Source organism: Gadus macrocephalus, chromosome 5 (assembly GCF_031168955.1).
Source record: "Gadus macrocephalus chromosome 5, ASM3116895v1".
Lineage (NCBI taxonomy): Eukaryota > Metazoa > Chordata > Actinopteri > Gadiformes > Gadidae > Gadus > Gadus macrocephalus.
The window spans coordinates 7634038-7650856 of record NC_082386.1 but is presented as its reverse complement, the minus strand read 5'-3'; the positions used below and the strand labels follow the sequence as shown (position 1 = coordinate 7650856).

At 48.7% G+C, this 16819-nt stretch overlaps 1 protein-coding gene across 3 annotated transcripts in view; it reads left to right on the top strand.

Moving 5' to 3' along the window:
- Positions 1 to 16819, top strand: part of daam2 (dishevelled associated activator of morphogenesis 2) — a 73045-nt gene that overhangs the window by 43924 nt on the left and 12302 nt on the right. For all 3 annotated transcript variants that reach the window (XM_060051966.1, XM_060051964.1, XM_060051965.1), the window contains exons 4-13: positions 294 to 368; positions 3210 to 3304; positions 9805 to 10138; positions 11795 to 11905; positions 12012 to 12115; positions 12401 to 12467; positions 12673 to 12790; positions 13339 to 13477; positions 16167 to 16225; positions 16433 to 16617. In XM_060051966.1, coding sequence (XP_059907949.1) covers positions 294 to 368; positions 3210 to 3304; positions 9805 to 10138; positions 11795 to 11905; positions 12012 to 12115; positions 12401 to 12467; positions 12673 to 12790; positions 13339 to 13477; positions 16167 to 16225; positions 16433 to 16617 — 1287 coding nt within the window. The remainder of the gene's footprint in view (positions 1 to 293; positions 369 to 3209; positions 3305 to 9804; positions 10139 to 11794; positions 11906 to 12011; positions 12116 to 12400; positions 12468 to 12672; positions 12791 to 13338; positions 13478 to 16166; positions 16226 to 16432; positions 16618 to 16819) is intronic.

Below are 16819 nucleotides of genomic sequence, written 5' to 3'. Positions count from 1 at the left end.
CTCTTTCAATTGGATGCTTAGGTGGATTATGGTGCAGAGTATCACCTCTCCAATGTCAGAACCAGGAAGGAGATGGAAGGAGAACAAACTAAGATGACATTACTTTTTTACCCCGGATAAGTGTTCTTTGCTATTCTTGTCTGTAAAAAATGGATATGCAACTTCTATACTGATTTCCCACCTGCATAAGCAAAAGATGTATATTAACAATATTGGCAAGCTCTATTGATGTTTTGCAAAAGACCTCATGCAATGTTGTCTAAATCACTGGTTTGTCTTTTGGTTGATCCCAGGAACAAGAGGACCCCAACAAGCTGGCCACCAGCTGGCCCGACTACTACATCGACCGCATCAACTCCATGGCTGCCGTAAGTGACTCTCTCTCCTGTCCTGTCCCCGGTCCACCTGTGTGTCTATCTAGAAGGGTCTGAAGATGGCCTCTACTCTCCGTCGCTCATGGTGTAATATGTTCCCACGTCATCTTACGACCTCTGTGGGTGTGCCAGTTGGCTCTCTTTTAAAACCTTGCTTCATACAACATTCCCAGGTTCACATTTTCTGACCCTTTTGGATCCAGTCCCAAAGCAGATGACGCATCGACTCGGCCGTTCAGTGGGAAGCGGTCTGAGAAACGGAGATGAACCAAAAATGACCACGTTACTTGTTTTAAAAGTCCATGAACCGTTGGGTGAAATGACATCACAGGATTACTACGTCCTTATTCTCTATGAATCATGGCGTTACTGCTCATAGGTCATGCTTGTTTATAATCTGTTCAGTGTATCTGTTCTCAATGAAAAGGAAGATGGTTCAACTCGAGCGGTTCAGCAAAATTGTTATAATCAAATAAATTGTATTATCGAGATAGCGTATTTCAACCTTGGCCTAAATTTCTGCTTTTCTTTTTCTTTTTTTAATGCTTAACATTTGTTGCCAGTGGGAAGTCTGGCTCAGAAGATGCTATGTGGTTTGCATGTTTTCATGCTTCTACAAAGTAACTTGGATTGATCTTGCATGTCATGAAGGAGCAGGCAGGCTAGGCATCTTGCTCCAGGAGGTCATCAGCCTAGATTGGGGATCAAACCCGTTCGGATTTTCTGATGTTGCTCACCTTAACACCAAGTGCTTGCACAAAACAAGAGTGAATTCTGCAAAAAATGGAGATGAAGTCCACCAGGATTGCCGTCGTGCCATCCCCCCCCCCCCTGAAATCCCCACACTTGTAGTTGGCAGACATGTAAAGGGTTTTCTTTTTGCTGCCATTTCTACTTTACCCCTGCTTTCACAGCAAAACACAACGCAGGCAATCCCCTGTTGGCTCCCCACATGCCAGCCAGGTCTCTCTTATTAAGCGTAACTCGGACACACTCTCTTTCTGCCCACGCTCTGCCAAGTGTTTTCACCCTCGAGTCCGGCCGGAGGAGGCCCTTCTCAGCCCTGCAGGGAGTACATCCCACCTTTGGCCTCGGGGGCTGTAGAGTCGGCGGCGTCAGGCGTTGTGGACAGTAGCTGCAAAGGGAGCCGATGAGCATAGTTTTATCTTTGAAGGGTTTATACATATATATTTATATTCATCATAGAGTGAGTTGGACAGGAAGTCATGAGAGAGGGAGAGAGAAAGACATGCAGCAGTAGACCATGGGCAGGAATCGAGCCCGGGTCACCTTCTCGCCATGGCTCATGCTTTTTTATTCATCCCCTTCTTTTAAGTCAAGCGATGGCATTTTGCTATTTGCATGTCGTCACCAACACGCACACGGTCTCAATCCCAACAGCCGTGGCTATGTTTCACGCCGACCCTGAAACGGCCACCTACACTTGAAAACAAAGCTCTGGTTGTAGGGCACTTCGAAAACCTGAGGGGTTGCAGGGAAGGACCCACGGCTGACTAATGACATCCTGATGTGGACTTTGGCAGGTGAGCTCGAACACGCGCAGAAAAAAACAAAACGGATGTAGAGAAGAGCCATCCTGGCTAGACTTGTAAGCACGGTGAACGACTTGCAGCACACCCAGAAGCATTCACCTCGCTCCCTCCTTCCATCCTCCCGTACCCTTCAGCAAACGGCCGTGTCAAGCGTCAAAACTGAACATATTCATTTGGTAGAATGGGAGCCAGATCCTTCAATGCTTGACGGAGGTTGTCTCGGAGCCATCTGGATGTCAGGGAGGAAAGTTGACGTACAGTGGATTTTTTTTTTGGCTTCACCGTTTCTGGTTTACATGCCCTCGTCTTTCAGATCTGACTTTGTCTGGAAGTATCCACGGAGTTGCCACTGAATCTCTTCAAAGAAACAATGTTGAACCTACTTTTATTATACACTCTGATAACTTCATGCCGAGGAGACATGGGTAGCCAAAGTAGTGTAGCGTTTGTTTGATTTAAATCTTGATGTCTGCCGGCTCCTCTCTATTGGCCCAGGGTTACCAGATGTAGTTGTTTGGGTAATGGGATCACACTCTTTCTTTCGAGGGAAGCAGCGTTTTATCCTGTTGGTTAATGAATGTGTTTGCCCTGTTAAAAACATTGGTTGATAATTAAACATTAAACCTCCAGTGTTGAGCAGCTTTAAAAATAATGCCTGATAAAGTGAAACGGAAGCCCTTTGCTCCCAAATTATGTCGGCCCCTTGATGTTGTTGAGGAACGTCTAAATGTGGCGAGCAAATGGATTAACGCCAACACTGGATTATGGTTGTTGCTTTGTTTCTGGCTTAATTGTTTCAGGCTTGATTAGAACTAATTGCATGCACGATTTTTTTGGGCATGCGGTGTATAGCTGCCAACAGCATTTAATAGTGAAATGGAAAGGAAAAATGTGCAGAATGTGATCCTTCTGATTAGTGGTGATTGTGGTGACTAAACATGTGCTCTAATTAGCTCTAATTAGGTTGTGATTATACATATTGCTAGTAACAAATCTAAGACATGCATTCCTTTTTAAGATGGAAATCTATTCCAACATTTATTTTCAAAGTTATACTTTGCTCTGTGTTGTAATGAATGTACTGCTATCCACAACCAGACCTCCTTTCAAAACAAAACTTAAAATTACTTTTTAACATTATAACCGTGTTTGTATTTAAAAAGAAAACAGGGTTGCATTCAAGCAGAGTTTGGTTTGTTTCCGTCTCACCAGCCTCAAATTCCACAATTATTAAATGTCTTGCTCAAAATAACTGTGCTCCCCATTGTGTGTTCGTCCGCAGATGCAGACCCTGTTTGCATTCGATGAGGAGGAGATGGAGATAAGGAACAAGGTGGTGGAGGATTTGAAGACGGCCCTTCGCACTCAACCAATGAGGTGAGCGTCGAAATGCTATTCACCGCAAATCCCATTTCAACATTTCTGTGCATGTACTTTTGCAGCACCTCATTGGGATCCATGACATATTCATTATGTTTATCTTGCCACGTTGAGGCATCAAGAACCACGTTCCATGTAAGGTTTTATGCTACAATAAATCGTCATCTTCTATGTCATTTTGGGCAGTCGCCATATATATTTTTTTTTTAACCAACTTTTTTTGGCAAGATCTCTCCAGCATCGCCTTGCTTTTGCTTTTTATTTAGGCCTTTACAGCTGCAAGTCCTCACTCATCAACCACTAAAAAACACTAAAGGGTATTAGACGGCTCTCTAATATAAACTGCCTCCCTTTCAGTGGCTTGTTTTGAGCTGTCCGTCAGCCAGTGCCAATTGCATGATGCATCGGTCTGGTCCGAGGAGGCGGGTGTTGAGTTGTTATCTGGGGAACTGACGGAACCAAGGCGAAGAGTGACAAAACCCTGAGAGGGCGAGAGGGAGAGAGTGAGCCATCACAAGTGTCTGGTTCTATGTCTGGCCACTGTCATGTGGGGCGGCACGTACACAAAACCCTTGGATTGTGTCACTTGACATTTAGTGCACATACTGTATAGAATCATTGCGGGTATGAAAGCCCCCCCATCAGTGAGCGAGGCTCGGTGTCGACCTTCACACTCACTAAAGTTGGCCGGAAAGGCCGTTTTCTTTGGTTTTTCCCTTCTTCCATCAAGCCAAACGGTCTTGCAAATACAATGTAACCTTCCCCCTTGCTCTCCTCCTAAATGATGTACGATATCGTGACCTCAATGTTTCTACATTTAAACTTACCACAACTCTGTCCTCGCTCATTCATGAATGCACCTGCCTTGGGACGGTTGTGTAAGTGCATTAGAGTGATTGGTGTGGCTGCCAACACATTGCCTGCAAACCAGCTGGCTGTGGTATATCGCTGTAGCGGTGATCTGAGTAGGGGCACCCGGCATAATAGGGATTTATAGGAGTAGCGTGGACAGTATACTTAATGACGGCACCCTGCTTCTTTCCTCCTTTTCAAATGCTTGACATAAGGGGGACAAAGGAGCAGTGTTTGGCGAGAACTGTGTGGCTTTGTCTGTGTGTGTGTGTGGGCCGAGGCTGAATAAATGTTTTAGTTCAGCAAACCCCTGTTTAAATCAGATGTTTGCACCGTTTGAATCCATTGGCATAGGTGCTTATTGGGGAGAAAAGATAGCACAGCTAGCTCCCTATAGGATGTTTATTTTAACAAGTGGATGCTTTCGTTTCGAAAAGGTCAAGAAAAAGATTCGGAAATAATTCAGTTGGATAACTTAAACCAAGCCGCGTCATCGTCATTTGTAGTAAGATAAGATAAGCCTTTATTGACTCCCTTAGGAGAAATTTGTCTTGGGCATTTGAGAGAACACGGGTGATGAAGCAGCGCACCACACTCTATCCACACACGATGTAAACGTATACATACACAATCAAACCACAGCTCAGTAACACACACAGTAGTAGCATGGGATCCAGCCAGCCTCTGTTTACTTTTGTTACTGTTGTCAAAATGTTAACACATTCATATGAGGTGTCTGCACTGCAACGTCAGGGACTCACCGAGGGCTAGCTAAGCATGCCTCACAGTATCACCTGGAGGCAGCGTGTTTAGGTGTGAGATTTCCCCTGCCTTGTGAAGGCTCCCAAGTGCAAACGTGTGACATGTTTCCTTCTTTCTTGTCTTTATTGAGACCACACGGTCGCATGAGGAGACGTCCACACCTCCTCTGGACACTTAGTAATGGGCTCCTGTGGAGGTCCGTAGGGGGCCCCCCCGAAAACATGGTAGATATGCAGGGGTGCCCAGCAGCCGAGACAAATTCACACACAGACACAGACACGTAGACAGGCACACGCGCGCACGACGTGCAGGACATTGATAGCTAATCAGCCACACGGTTGGCGTTCTCGCGCGGACGAAGAGGCGTGGAGGACGAACGCCACGGCCGTTGCCCCCCCCCCCCTCATGTCTTCTGTTGCTCATGGTGTTGCCGATGCATGACAGCCTCCCATCTGCAGGGGGCGTGTTGGCACTGACGTGGGCCTCGCACCCATCATCCCCATGCTGAGCGGAGCATGGTAACCGGCGGTGGGAACGGTAGCAATGTGTACATGTTACAGGCATGTCTCATGGTTGTCGCCTTGACAACGATGGGCTTCACAACTGATCACTCGGTGCCTGTTGCTCTATGAACATCACTTTCTGAGAGATCACGCTTTCTGTGACAATCCTGCTTGGCCTTTTCTGTGGTGTTAAATTCAAGTGAATCACATTGAATATGCGGTTGTAGTTGTAGGGTCATTATAATAGTATGTGTTGGCTTCATGCTGTACACTTATTTCACTGTCCATTGAGACGCAGAGGTCTCTTTCACAAGCATCAATTGCTACATCTGCACGTCGCTAAACTGAAGGGGGCAGTCCCCAATTTAGCTGGCAAATATTTGCTCTCTTCTCTAGCATCTAACTCGAGCCTCAACACTCCTTTGGGTTGGGTTCACATGGGTGCGTTTCTTCCACTATAGTCAACAACACGGGTAGTCTTGTTTATGGATGACAGGTCTATCTACGGAAATGCAATGCCAGCCCCCACCCACTGGACCAGATACAGTGGAGCGAGTAAGGAAGCCTCGGAGGGTAAAATGAGAACGGAAGCAGGGGCAGACTGGTGGCTGGAAGAAGATCCGCCCGTCTAGTTTCCTGATATAATTATGTGGACAGGCGGTATATTTGGCCCGTGGAAAAAAAAACCAAAAAATAAAAGCATTGACATATCCATTCGAACTGACAGCCTACTCATAAGAAATAATTCACTTTAGAGGGAGAAAGTGTGTGTGTGTGTGTGTGTGTGTGTGTGTGTGTGTGTGTGTGTGTGTGTGTGTGTGTGTGTGTGTGTGTGTGTGTGTGTGTGTGTGTGTGTGTGTGTGTGTGTGTGTGTGTGTGTGTGTGTGTCTCTCTGGAGCGTGGGCATCAGTGTATTCATAGATGTGCGCTGCAGGTCTCCGGTTTAGTCTGGCTCCATCCACACAGCGCCCAGGAGTGGCTATGGCACTGGAGCGGCACCTCTGAGGATCCGGGCGCCCCGACCCCCTTCCCCTCCCTCCCACGCTGCCGAGGCTATGGCCCCCTGGGGACTGGTCCATAAACCTCATCTGTAAAAAAAAAAACCCTTTCCTCCTCACCAACATCAGTGTACACACACCGCAGACGTGGGCTCCATGTGCAGCCAGGCTCGCCGTGTCTCTCTCGCCCTCCGTCCGGCCCCCCTCGGTCGGGAGCCCCCGCCGGTCGCACCAGGGGGGGGCTTCCGAGGATTTATTTGAGTTTGAGCCGCGGGCGTATCGAATGACGTCTCCCTGCAGCCACCGCAGACGCCTCACCTCCTCGAACACGCCTCCCTCCCTCCCTCGGTCCTCAGGTCTCTAGTTCAGTGTCTGGAAGCCCTTTTCAGCAGAGGTGTGTGTGTGTGTGTGTGTGTGTGTGTGTGTGTGTGTGTGTGTGTGTGTGTGTGTGTGTGTGTGTGTGTGTGTGTGTGTGTGTGTGTGTGTGTGTGTGTGTGTGTGTGTGTGTGTGATTTAGGTCTCTGAACCCAATGTGTGTGCAGTTGATTGAGGTAACAAAGAGATGGCGAGTGTTTATGTGTGTGAGACACTCGTGTGGACTCACCGGCGGTTACGGCTTTGAGGTGAGCGTGACCTCTCCACCAACCCCCTCAGCGTTTCTTTTCCGCACGTCATCCGCAGAAGAAGAGAGTTTATCCCAAACCCCAGTGGTGAAACCTGATTCAGTGGAGTGATGCACTGGGCCACCCATATTACACCGTGGTGTTTGCTTGTCTTCTGCTCTGATTCAGAGTTACTTCATGCAGGACATACGTTCACACAGCCCAGAGTGTTCATCATGGAAACAACATCAGAAGAATGGCATCCCATTAACCAAAGCGTAAAAAAAAACACAGCATCCAGCTTGTTGGACACTGTTGGATATGACGGACAGGGCAGTATTGGCCAAGAGCACAAAGCCATTTTCAAGAAAATGACCAAGGACCTGTAGCCTCGGCTACAGGTCCTGGGTCACACCCTGACGCACGTACGCACATGCACGCGCGTGCGCACACACTCATTGTATTATATATATATTATATTTGTCCAATGATGTATTTTAAATGAAGTCACATTTTGAATTTCAGTTTTTCTTTCTGGTTGGGGATTTTGGCTAGGCACTCGCCGTGTGCAACGCTGAGATCATAGCGTCGTCGGCACTCGTAAAGTAGGAGCTGCCTTGAACCAAATCTCAGAGGGGTTGAGAGAATGCAACAAGGGGGGGGGGGAAAGCCGCTCAGCCAAGCTTTAATGTCACCGAACTTATGAGGAGAAGGAGAGGTTGAGGAAGATGAGGAGAAGGAGAAACGAGAGGAGACTACAGAGTCGGGAGAGATCAGATCAATTTATGTTGTGGAAATCCTAGGGGTGGGAGGCGTTGGGAGTGGGGGAGGGCGAGACCTGGCCACAGATGAATGTTCAGTACCGAAGCCTACGCCTGCCTTGTGCCCACGCACGCAACACAACGCAAGACTGGGATCCTGCCGCCCGCTGGAACCGGTGCACCACATCGTCATCGTCTTCCATTGCGTTAAACACATTCATCCTTCACAGATTGATTCCCCTCGCCTTCCCCCCTTCCAAAATCTAATCTTTGTCAGAGGTGGGCCCCGCAAAACCACCAACCACGGAGGATAACATGTCAACATGCAAACTCAAAATCTTTTCCATGCGACCCCAGTGCGTCGTCACGGATACGACCAGACACGGAAGTTCCCTGCCAGGGTTCGGCTCTGTGTTGTTCTGGTCCGGGCGTCTGTCTGTCTGTCTGTCTGTCTGTCTGTCTGTCTGTCTGTCTGTCTGTCTGTCTGTCTGTCTGTCTGTCTGTCTGTCTGTCTAATATCTGAGGGGAAGAGCGTTGTGGATTCAATACATTAGAACCCTTCAGGCCACGGCCGTGTGTGTGTGTGTGTGTGTGTGTGTGTGTGTGTGTGTGTGTGTGTGTGTGTGTGTGTGTGTGTGTGTGTGTGTGTGTGTGTGTGTGTGTGTGTGTGTGTGTGTGTGTGTGTGTGTGTGTGTGTGTGTGTGTGTGTGTGTGTGGGGCCATGAGATCATACAGACACGGCTGGAGACCGGAGGATTAAAGGATGCATTTGAGAGTATGTTTCCGGCGGTCCGGCCAGATGAACCATATGCGTCTCTGTGTGCATGTGGTCCTTGAATCTGGGATTAAATGTTCTTAAAAGGCGGTTGGACATGCAGACATGATTTTGCGTAAATTAGGCTTTGTTCTTTGTACTTTTCTATGCTTGCTGTGCCAAGTAAACAGTGGCTGAGAAAGAAAGAAACTTGACTGCTACTCTTCTGAAATGTATTATTGGATACAAACTGTCTGATCTGCAGTAAATCTAGAAAAAAAAGAGCGTTCTGCTCTGTTTATACACCACCCTCCCTCCATATTACGTTGTCCTTACAATCTCCTTCCCTCCCTCTGTGTTGGCTCTCTCTCTCTCTCTCTCTCTCTCTCTCTCTCGGTCTCTCTCTCGGTCTCTCTGGTCTCTCTCTCTCTCTCTGGTCTCTCTCTCTCTCTCTCTCTCTCTCTGGTCTCTCTCTCTCTCTCTCTCTCTCTCTGGTCTCTCTCTCTCTCTGGTCTCTCTCTCTCTCTCTGGTCTCTCTCTCTCTCTCTCTCTCTCTCTCTCTCTCTCTCTCTCTCTCTCTCTGGTCTCTCTCTCTCTGGTCTCTCTCTCTCTGGTCTCTCTCTCTCTCTCTCTCTCTCTCTCTCTCTCTCTCTCTCTCTCTCTCTCTCTCTCTCTCTCTCTCTGGTCTCTCTCTCTCTCTCTCTCTGGTCCCTCTCTCTCTCTCTGGTCCCTCTGTTGGCTCTCTCGATGTCTGTCTGTGCGCTCTCTTGTGAGCGGTCATTTATAAAGGCCCATCAGGAATCTCAATGCGTGGGAAGATCATTTGCTAACAACAACAACAACTTTCCATGGAGGCTGGATGTCACATTCCAGCCCCTGAACAGAGTCTAGTCTGTCAGCGACGAGTTCTGCTTCCTCCTCTCCCAACCGAGGGGGGAGGTCATGTTATTGTAATTAGTCTATTTATTGAGGTGATGGAGATTGATTGGAGAAAAGACAATTATCGCTCTAGACAAAGCAATGCTTGAGTTAAACTTCTCATACCAGTGCATATTTGGAGAAAGCTTATGGGATGAGTCAACAATGAAGCTAAAAAACAATAATACCGGTACATTATTACAATAAATAATCCTATAATTGTGTGCAAGAAGTTAGTATTCCCTTTAACAAGTCGGTCACCAGCCATTATCTCTTTTGTCCATTGTTTGAAGTTATCCCTTTCATCCTTCAGCTTGCTTTGTGTCCCCACGCGTCACTCTCGCCAGGTTCGTCACGCGCTTCATCGAGCTGGACGGCCTCACCTGCCTGCTGAACTTCCTGCGCAGCATGGACTACGAGACGTCGGAGAGCCGCGTGCACACCTCGGTGATCGGCTGCATCAAGGCGCTGATGAACAACTCGCAGGGGCGCGCCCACGTGCTGGCGCACCCGCAGAGCATCAACACCATCTCCCAGAGCCTGCGCACGGCCAACATCAAGACCAAGGTGGCGGTGCTGGAGATCCTGGGCGCCGTGTGCCTGGTGCCCGACGGCCACAAGAAGGTGCTGCAGGCCATGGCGCACTACCAGAAGTACGCCGCCGAGAGGACACGCTTCCAGGTCAGTCGGCCGGTGGGAAGGAGGGCTGGGCGGGCGAGGCGTTGGGACGGCTCGCCCACCGTCCCAATAACCGATCGAGTTGACAAAAAAGATAATTAAAGATTCTACCAGTGACTTGCTCAGAATGCAATTAGAAGTGTCTTGACAACACGATGGACAGGATCACCACATTGAGACGCCACTTTTGACTTCAACCTTTTGCTTGATCTGGTCTGTTAGCTGAGGGGCACTCGTGGAGATGGCTCGCTGTGAAGTCTCGCCAGAGTCGCGTCGTTGCGGGAACTTTCCCCGAGTGGTTGCAGAACGGGAGCATTGGAAGAATGAGTTTTGGAGAGTGGAGTGCCGGCTAGAGTTTGTTGTGTTGGACTACGGAAACTGTAGCTTAGTTTTAACTCAAACATTTGGGTGAAGGAGGGGTTGAGATTTGTCATGACAATATGGGCATTTCCTTCAACAACTAATCTCTCCAGAGATTTCAGAGCGAGACTTCTACTGGGTCGAGACCCGGTTGGACACTAACAAAAGTTGTGTTCTCTGTAGAGATCCTTCAAATATTTTTGTCAGCCATTGATGATAACAATCTGAACCCGTCAGGGACAAAAACATGAACATACATTGATGGGTTAGGGATGATGGAATGCTATTGCCCAAAAGATAACATTGCAGCAGGTTTCATGGATTACAGCTACAGCATTCTCACTCAATACTGGAATTTGTAATTAGTCACTCGGACCCAAAATGTTGCCTACGTTCCATGTTGAAAATAAGTTATCCTTTAAGGACTACTCTTTGGTTTCGTGTTGCCAAGTCACACATGCCGTTGTGTCTCGTTTGCCCTTGGACAACAACATGGCTTGGGAAGTATATGTGCTGCGTTAAATGTGGTATGTTGTCTTTTCTTTTTTTATTACTTATGGAACCCAAATACTTGGGATGCCATTGGTGAAGACGCGAGTCATGCGAGGTCTCGGGTTAATTAGGGCCGACTGGGTTGTTCTGTCGGGGGAGAATAAGTGATGGCGCGCCCGTTTTGATGACCCGTGGGACCCGGCGCCCGCCAATGCTCAGATGTGCACTTTAGCGCACAGGGTCAGTGCAACACTTAGCCGCCCACACTGGGGACGTGCGGTGGACGTATAAAGCATCGCGCTAAAAGCTACCATGGGGAGTTAGCATGAGGTTGGTTGGGGGGGGGGGGGGCAGGGGTCATAATGGTAACCCAGCATGACTGTGTCAACAAGACAGAACTTAGTGGCACCGAGGGCACAGTAAATCGAGGCACCTTAGGTTAAACAAACACCACAGGGTGATTTCAACCAATGTTGTTACCCTAACCCTTTTTTTGGCTGTTTTTGTAATGCTTTAAGGGTGTGAAACTATGTTGGAGGGTGAACACCCCCCCCCCCCCCCCCCCCCAGACACTAGAGGGTTTGAGCAATGGCCTGGTTAAATTTTACGAGTCAGACTATCCTTTTGTAACTCAGTGTTGAATGAGCTCACGTTTTTAGTTGGGTACTCCTTTTGCCATGAGCAAAATTACCCTGCCGGACATGTAAAACTGATGTCTTACATGTGTCTCTCTGTGTGTGTGTGTGTGTGTGTGTGTGTGTGTGTGTGTGTGCGCGCGTATGTGTGTGTGTGTGTGTGTGTGTGTAGACGCTGCTGAACGAGTTGGACAAGAGCACGGGTCGCTACAAGGACGAGGTGAACCTGAAGACGGCCATCATGTCCTTCATCAACGCCGTGCTGAACGCCGGAGCGGGAGAGGTCAGAGCCGCTGTCATTCCCACTCCTTCCTGTCAGGCCAACATGTTGGGTATACCTAAAGTGTTGGGCTTCGTATTCAACCCCCCCCCCCCATCCTCTCCATCAGGACAACCTGGAGTTTCGTCTGCATCTGCGGTACGAGTTCCTCATGTTGGGCATCCAGCCCGTCATCGACAAGCTCCGGGGCCACGACAACGCCACCCTGGACAGGTGCGCTTCGACCATCGCTCGACCAATGGCAATGAGGCGTTTAGTTTGAAGGGTTTATGCGCGAGTGGACGATTAGGAAAGATCTGTTGTCATCAGTTTTTATTCTCTGTGGGTGAATTTTTGTCTCTGTTTTGGCTGTCTCTATCGTTTGGTCTTTCTCTCTCTCTGTCTTTCTGTCTCTCTGTCTCTCTCTCTCTGTGTGTGTGTCTCTCTGTCTCTCTGTCTCTCTGTCTCTCTGTCTCTCTCTCTCTCTCTGTGTGTCGGCCTGTCTCTCGCTCCCCGTAGACACTTGGACTTCTTTGAGATGGTGCGTAACGAAGACGACTCTGAACTGGCCAAACGTTTTGATCTGGTGAGTTCATTCATCTATTCATCTTGTACTCACTAGTAGTAGTATTTCTACACTTTTGTGTTGACTGTGACAGTCCTGTATGAGTGCCCGTTAAGCAGTACGACACATAGTTGACGGTCACAGAGTACAGGATTCGCACCCAAAGTCAAAAGTCAACTAAAATCCTCATGATCGTCCTCGTCGTCTTTGGGTTCTTTGCCTGCAGACCCACGTGGACACAAAGAGTGCGGGCGCCATGTTTGAGCTGATCAAGAAAAAGCTGAACCACACAGAGGCCTACCCATACCTCATCTCCATACTCCAACACTGCCTGCAGATGCCCTGTGAGTACACCCATAGGTCCCAGCCTTCCCAAAGGTCACAGAAAATCACATATTGGCCAGGAGTTCTCCCAGAGGCGCATTTCTCTGACACTACCTGACATTTGATGTCGGTTTAAATATTATTATTATTATTAATATTATTATTTTTATTATTATTGTTAACAGTATAAATCATACGGTGAGGGATAGAAGCAACCATCATTGAGGTGAGGCGTAGGAAACTACTGATAAAGGTTGATGGTTGCGATATGGTCGGGCTTGTAAACGGCACCATGTGCTTTCATTTTGAGAGTTGTAATTGAGAACATGTCTCTCTGCCTCTTGCTCTGCCCCTCTCTCTCTGGCTCTGTCTGGCTCTCTGGCTCTCTCTCTCTCCCTTTCTCTTTCTCTGTGTCTTTCTCTTTCTCACTTTCTCTGTCTCTATGACTCTCTGTCTCTCAATGTGTCTCTGGCTCTTTCTGTCTCTCAATGTGTCTGTCTCTTTCTCTGTCTCTCTCCCTGTCTCTCCTCTCCCTCTGTGCCTCTCCTCTCTCCTCTCCCTCCCCCAGATAAGCGAGGCGGAGGCAGCCTGCAGCACTGGCAGCTCCTGGACCGTATCCTCCAGCAGATCGTCTTACAGGACGACAAGGGAGAGGACCCCGACGCCGCGCCGCTGGAGAACTTCAGCGTCAAAAACATCATCCGAATGTAGGCCGCCCTGCACTTGGAACGCGCGCACACACACACACACACACACACACACACACACACACACACACACACACACACACACACACACACACACACACACACACACACACACACACACACACACCCTTATGCACACACACACACACACACACACACACACACCCTTATGCGCACACACACACACACACACACCCTTATGCGCACACACACACACACACACACACCCTTATGCGCACACACACACACACACACACACACACACACACACACCCTTATGCGCACACACACACACACACACACCCTTATGCGCACACACACACACACACACACACCCTTATGCACACACACGCCCCCTTGCTCTTTAATGTATACAGGTACTGGGCGACACGCGGCCCCATCCTTCTGTCTACAGTATTTCCATGTTGTCTGAGTGGGGTCCAAGAGGTTTTTCTCTTTTTCCCCTCTTGGTTTGTGTGTTGGCTCGCGTCTCCGGAAGGTTCCTAGTCTCCTAGTGCACTCTCACAGCCTCACCAGCAAGAAGCTGTATGATGTAACCGCAATTTGTGTTTCATTCCTCAGCAAAAAGACACTTAAGACGACAAAACAAAGCCCTAAATTTGCCCCAAAACTCGAGCCGCACTGCCAAGCAAAACAAGCAGTAGAAAATGACATAAACGGGTGACCGCGTCTATAAATTATTCCTCGCCGTGGAAACAACACAAACAGAAATAGTTGTGTGCCAAGCTTCTGCGCTCCTCCCTTGTGCTGCCCTACAGCGCGGCTTTGGGATTTTGATTGGACGACGGAGGGGAAGGTGATGTGGCAGCGAGGTCGGAGGAAGCGGCGCTCCATTGGCTCCCAGTGGCATGAAAGCGGAAGCCCGAGATCAAAGAGAAACGGCCCTAATCCCATTAGGCCCCGGCAGGCCGGCCAAGTCTGGCCCTGCTCAGGTGCTGCGAAGCAGTGGCTTGGCAATAAAAAGATGCCTCGGAAAAACATTTCCTTTTCCAAAGCATAAAAGCAGCCCTCTGCATATCACCGGGAGTTTACAATGGCCTGCCTGTCCTCCCTCCAAATTAATAATTGACTTACATTTCTTCACTTCGCTTTATTTGTGATGAATCCTGCTCCCGTGGAGCGCGCACACACACTTAATTGTTACAACCTCTCGTCTGCTTCATCTGGCCCTTCACTCTGGGTCTTCCCCTGGTCCAGTTTGTCTGGCGAACGTGTGGGCTCCATCAGTCATTCCCTTGTTTAGTCTCGCCAGAGAAAGTGCAGCAGTGGGGGGACTTGGACACTGTAGTGCACCCCTTCCCCCCCACCCACCCATCACCCGCTTTGGCTCCACAGCTGCTGTTTTACACCATCAGCAGCACACTTTAGTGTCGTTCTGTTTCGCTGCAGAAAGGGGGCAGGTCTGGTGAAGGCGACCAGTACCTCTCTTATCATCGTCAACCTGGAGGCCATTAGGCCGGGCCAGTCTCACAGTCCAGTCTGAGTCTGGGTTAGACTTGCAGTGTGTCCGGAAAGGGAGGGCTAATTATCCTTCTGTACGGGATGTATTTTTGGTCCATTATATTGGCTGCTTGCCGATGGTGTGTGTGTGTGTGTGTGTGTGTGTGTGTGTGTGTGTGTGTGTGTGTGTGTGTGTGTGTGTGTGTGTGTGTGTGTGTGTGTGTGTGTGTGTGTGTGTGTGTGTGTGTGTGTGTGTGTGTGTGTGTGTGTGTGTGTGGGGCAGGTTAAGCAAACAGAGGACCTGGTTGTTAATCACCGGCGGTTTGTGTGGCGACGGCTCTGACCGCTCGCTTGCGCGCCTCACCAGAAATGTAACACTCTTCCTGAAGTAAAAAAAAAACCTGCAAAAGATATTTATTACAGTGGAAATGTTTGACAAAATATAGGCCGTTATTTTTAATGAACGCTCTATGACTCGTTTTCTTGAGCAGCAGAAGGCGTTGCCGTGATTATAAAGTCCACAAGTTTTTTGTTTGGTTAAGAACACAAGCACTTTTGCACAAGCAAAGTGTTTTGTGTTTTTAATTCTAGTCACCAGTGCAAAGTGACCTGCTGTGCTACACGCCCTTGGTTTGTCCTGCCTGCTCTCTGTGCCTCCTGCTGCAGCCTGTACCGTCATTATTCTCCTGTTTTCTTCTTCTCTCAGATCTAGCCACGGCCACCTTCAAGGCTCCAGGTGTCATGTCTCAATCTCTATTCCCATCTCATAACCTCTAAATACTTTCCATCCGATTCAACTTATAACCTAAAGCACAAGGTCTGTCTCTGGCATCATTAATGTGACCGGTCAACTCAACTTCACGTCCAAACAATCCACTAAAAACCTCTGCAGACCCAGCGTCTGGAGCTTGCCATAACCATGGATATAACTTGAAACCATAAAGCTTATGCTATGCAGCTTATGTGGTTCCCAACTGGCAAGCATTCCGAATTTCATGCGCATATTTGGTAAATCGACCATGATTCCCAGTAAAAGAATAATTGCCAAACCATACAAAGCTGAATTTCATTAAATGTTTGAGTCCCGGCTCCTCGTAAGACTGCAACAGATCCCAACTCCACCCTGCTTTCTTCCTAAGTGCTCTTGAATGAGCGAGGCCCGTGCAATGTCTTGTAAATCTACAGGTTCGGTTTCATGCTTGTGTCGTTTCCTGTTCTCATCCTTCAGGCTGGTCAACGAGAATGAGGTGAAGCAGTGGCGAGAGCAGGCGGAGAAATTCAGGAAAGGTGAGGCTGGTTGTTGGTAACACTGCGCCCTGGTGGCCCATGAAGGAACTGCACCTCACAATGTGCTAAACACCCGATCCGCTTGAGGTCAAACCCAGTCAAGTGTATTATCACACTCTATCACAATGACCTTCTCAAATACACATTCTAGCCTCAATCTGCTGCTGTCACTTTACATTTTTTGAGAGATATTTTCCTTTTTTATAGATCACGCAGAGCTGATGGCTAAACTGGAGCGCAAGGAGCGGGAGTGCGAGACCAAGACCTCGGAGAAGGAGGACATGATGAAGACCCTCAACAAGATGAAGGACAAGCTGCAGCGCGAGGGCGAGGAGCTGCGCTCAGCCCGCGAGCACGTCCAGGACCTGTCGTCGCGGATCCACGACTTTGCAGTGAGACTCGCGTTGATGCTTTGAACGTTGGAGCAAAAGCAATCTCGTAATTGGGAGTCGATTGTTATTGTCTTGCGGGGATTGGGAGGGTTTGATCCTGGGCCCTAAGCCCAGGGAAAGACCTCAAGGGTAATGCACCTATCGTATCGGATAGCGACGCCACCGGTTTGTAATGATCAACCATCGGTCAAGTAGCTGAGGC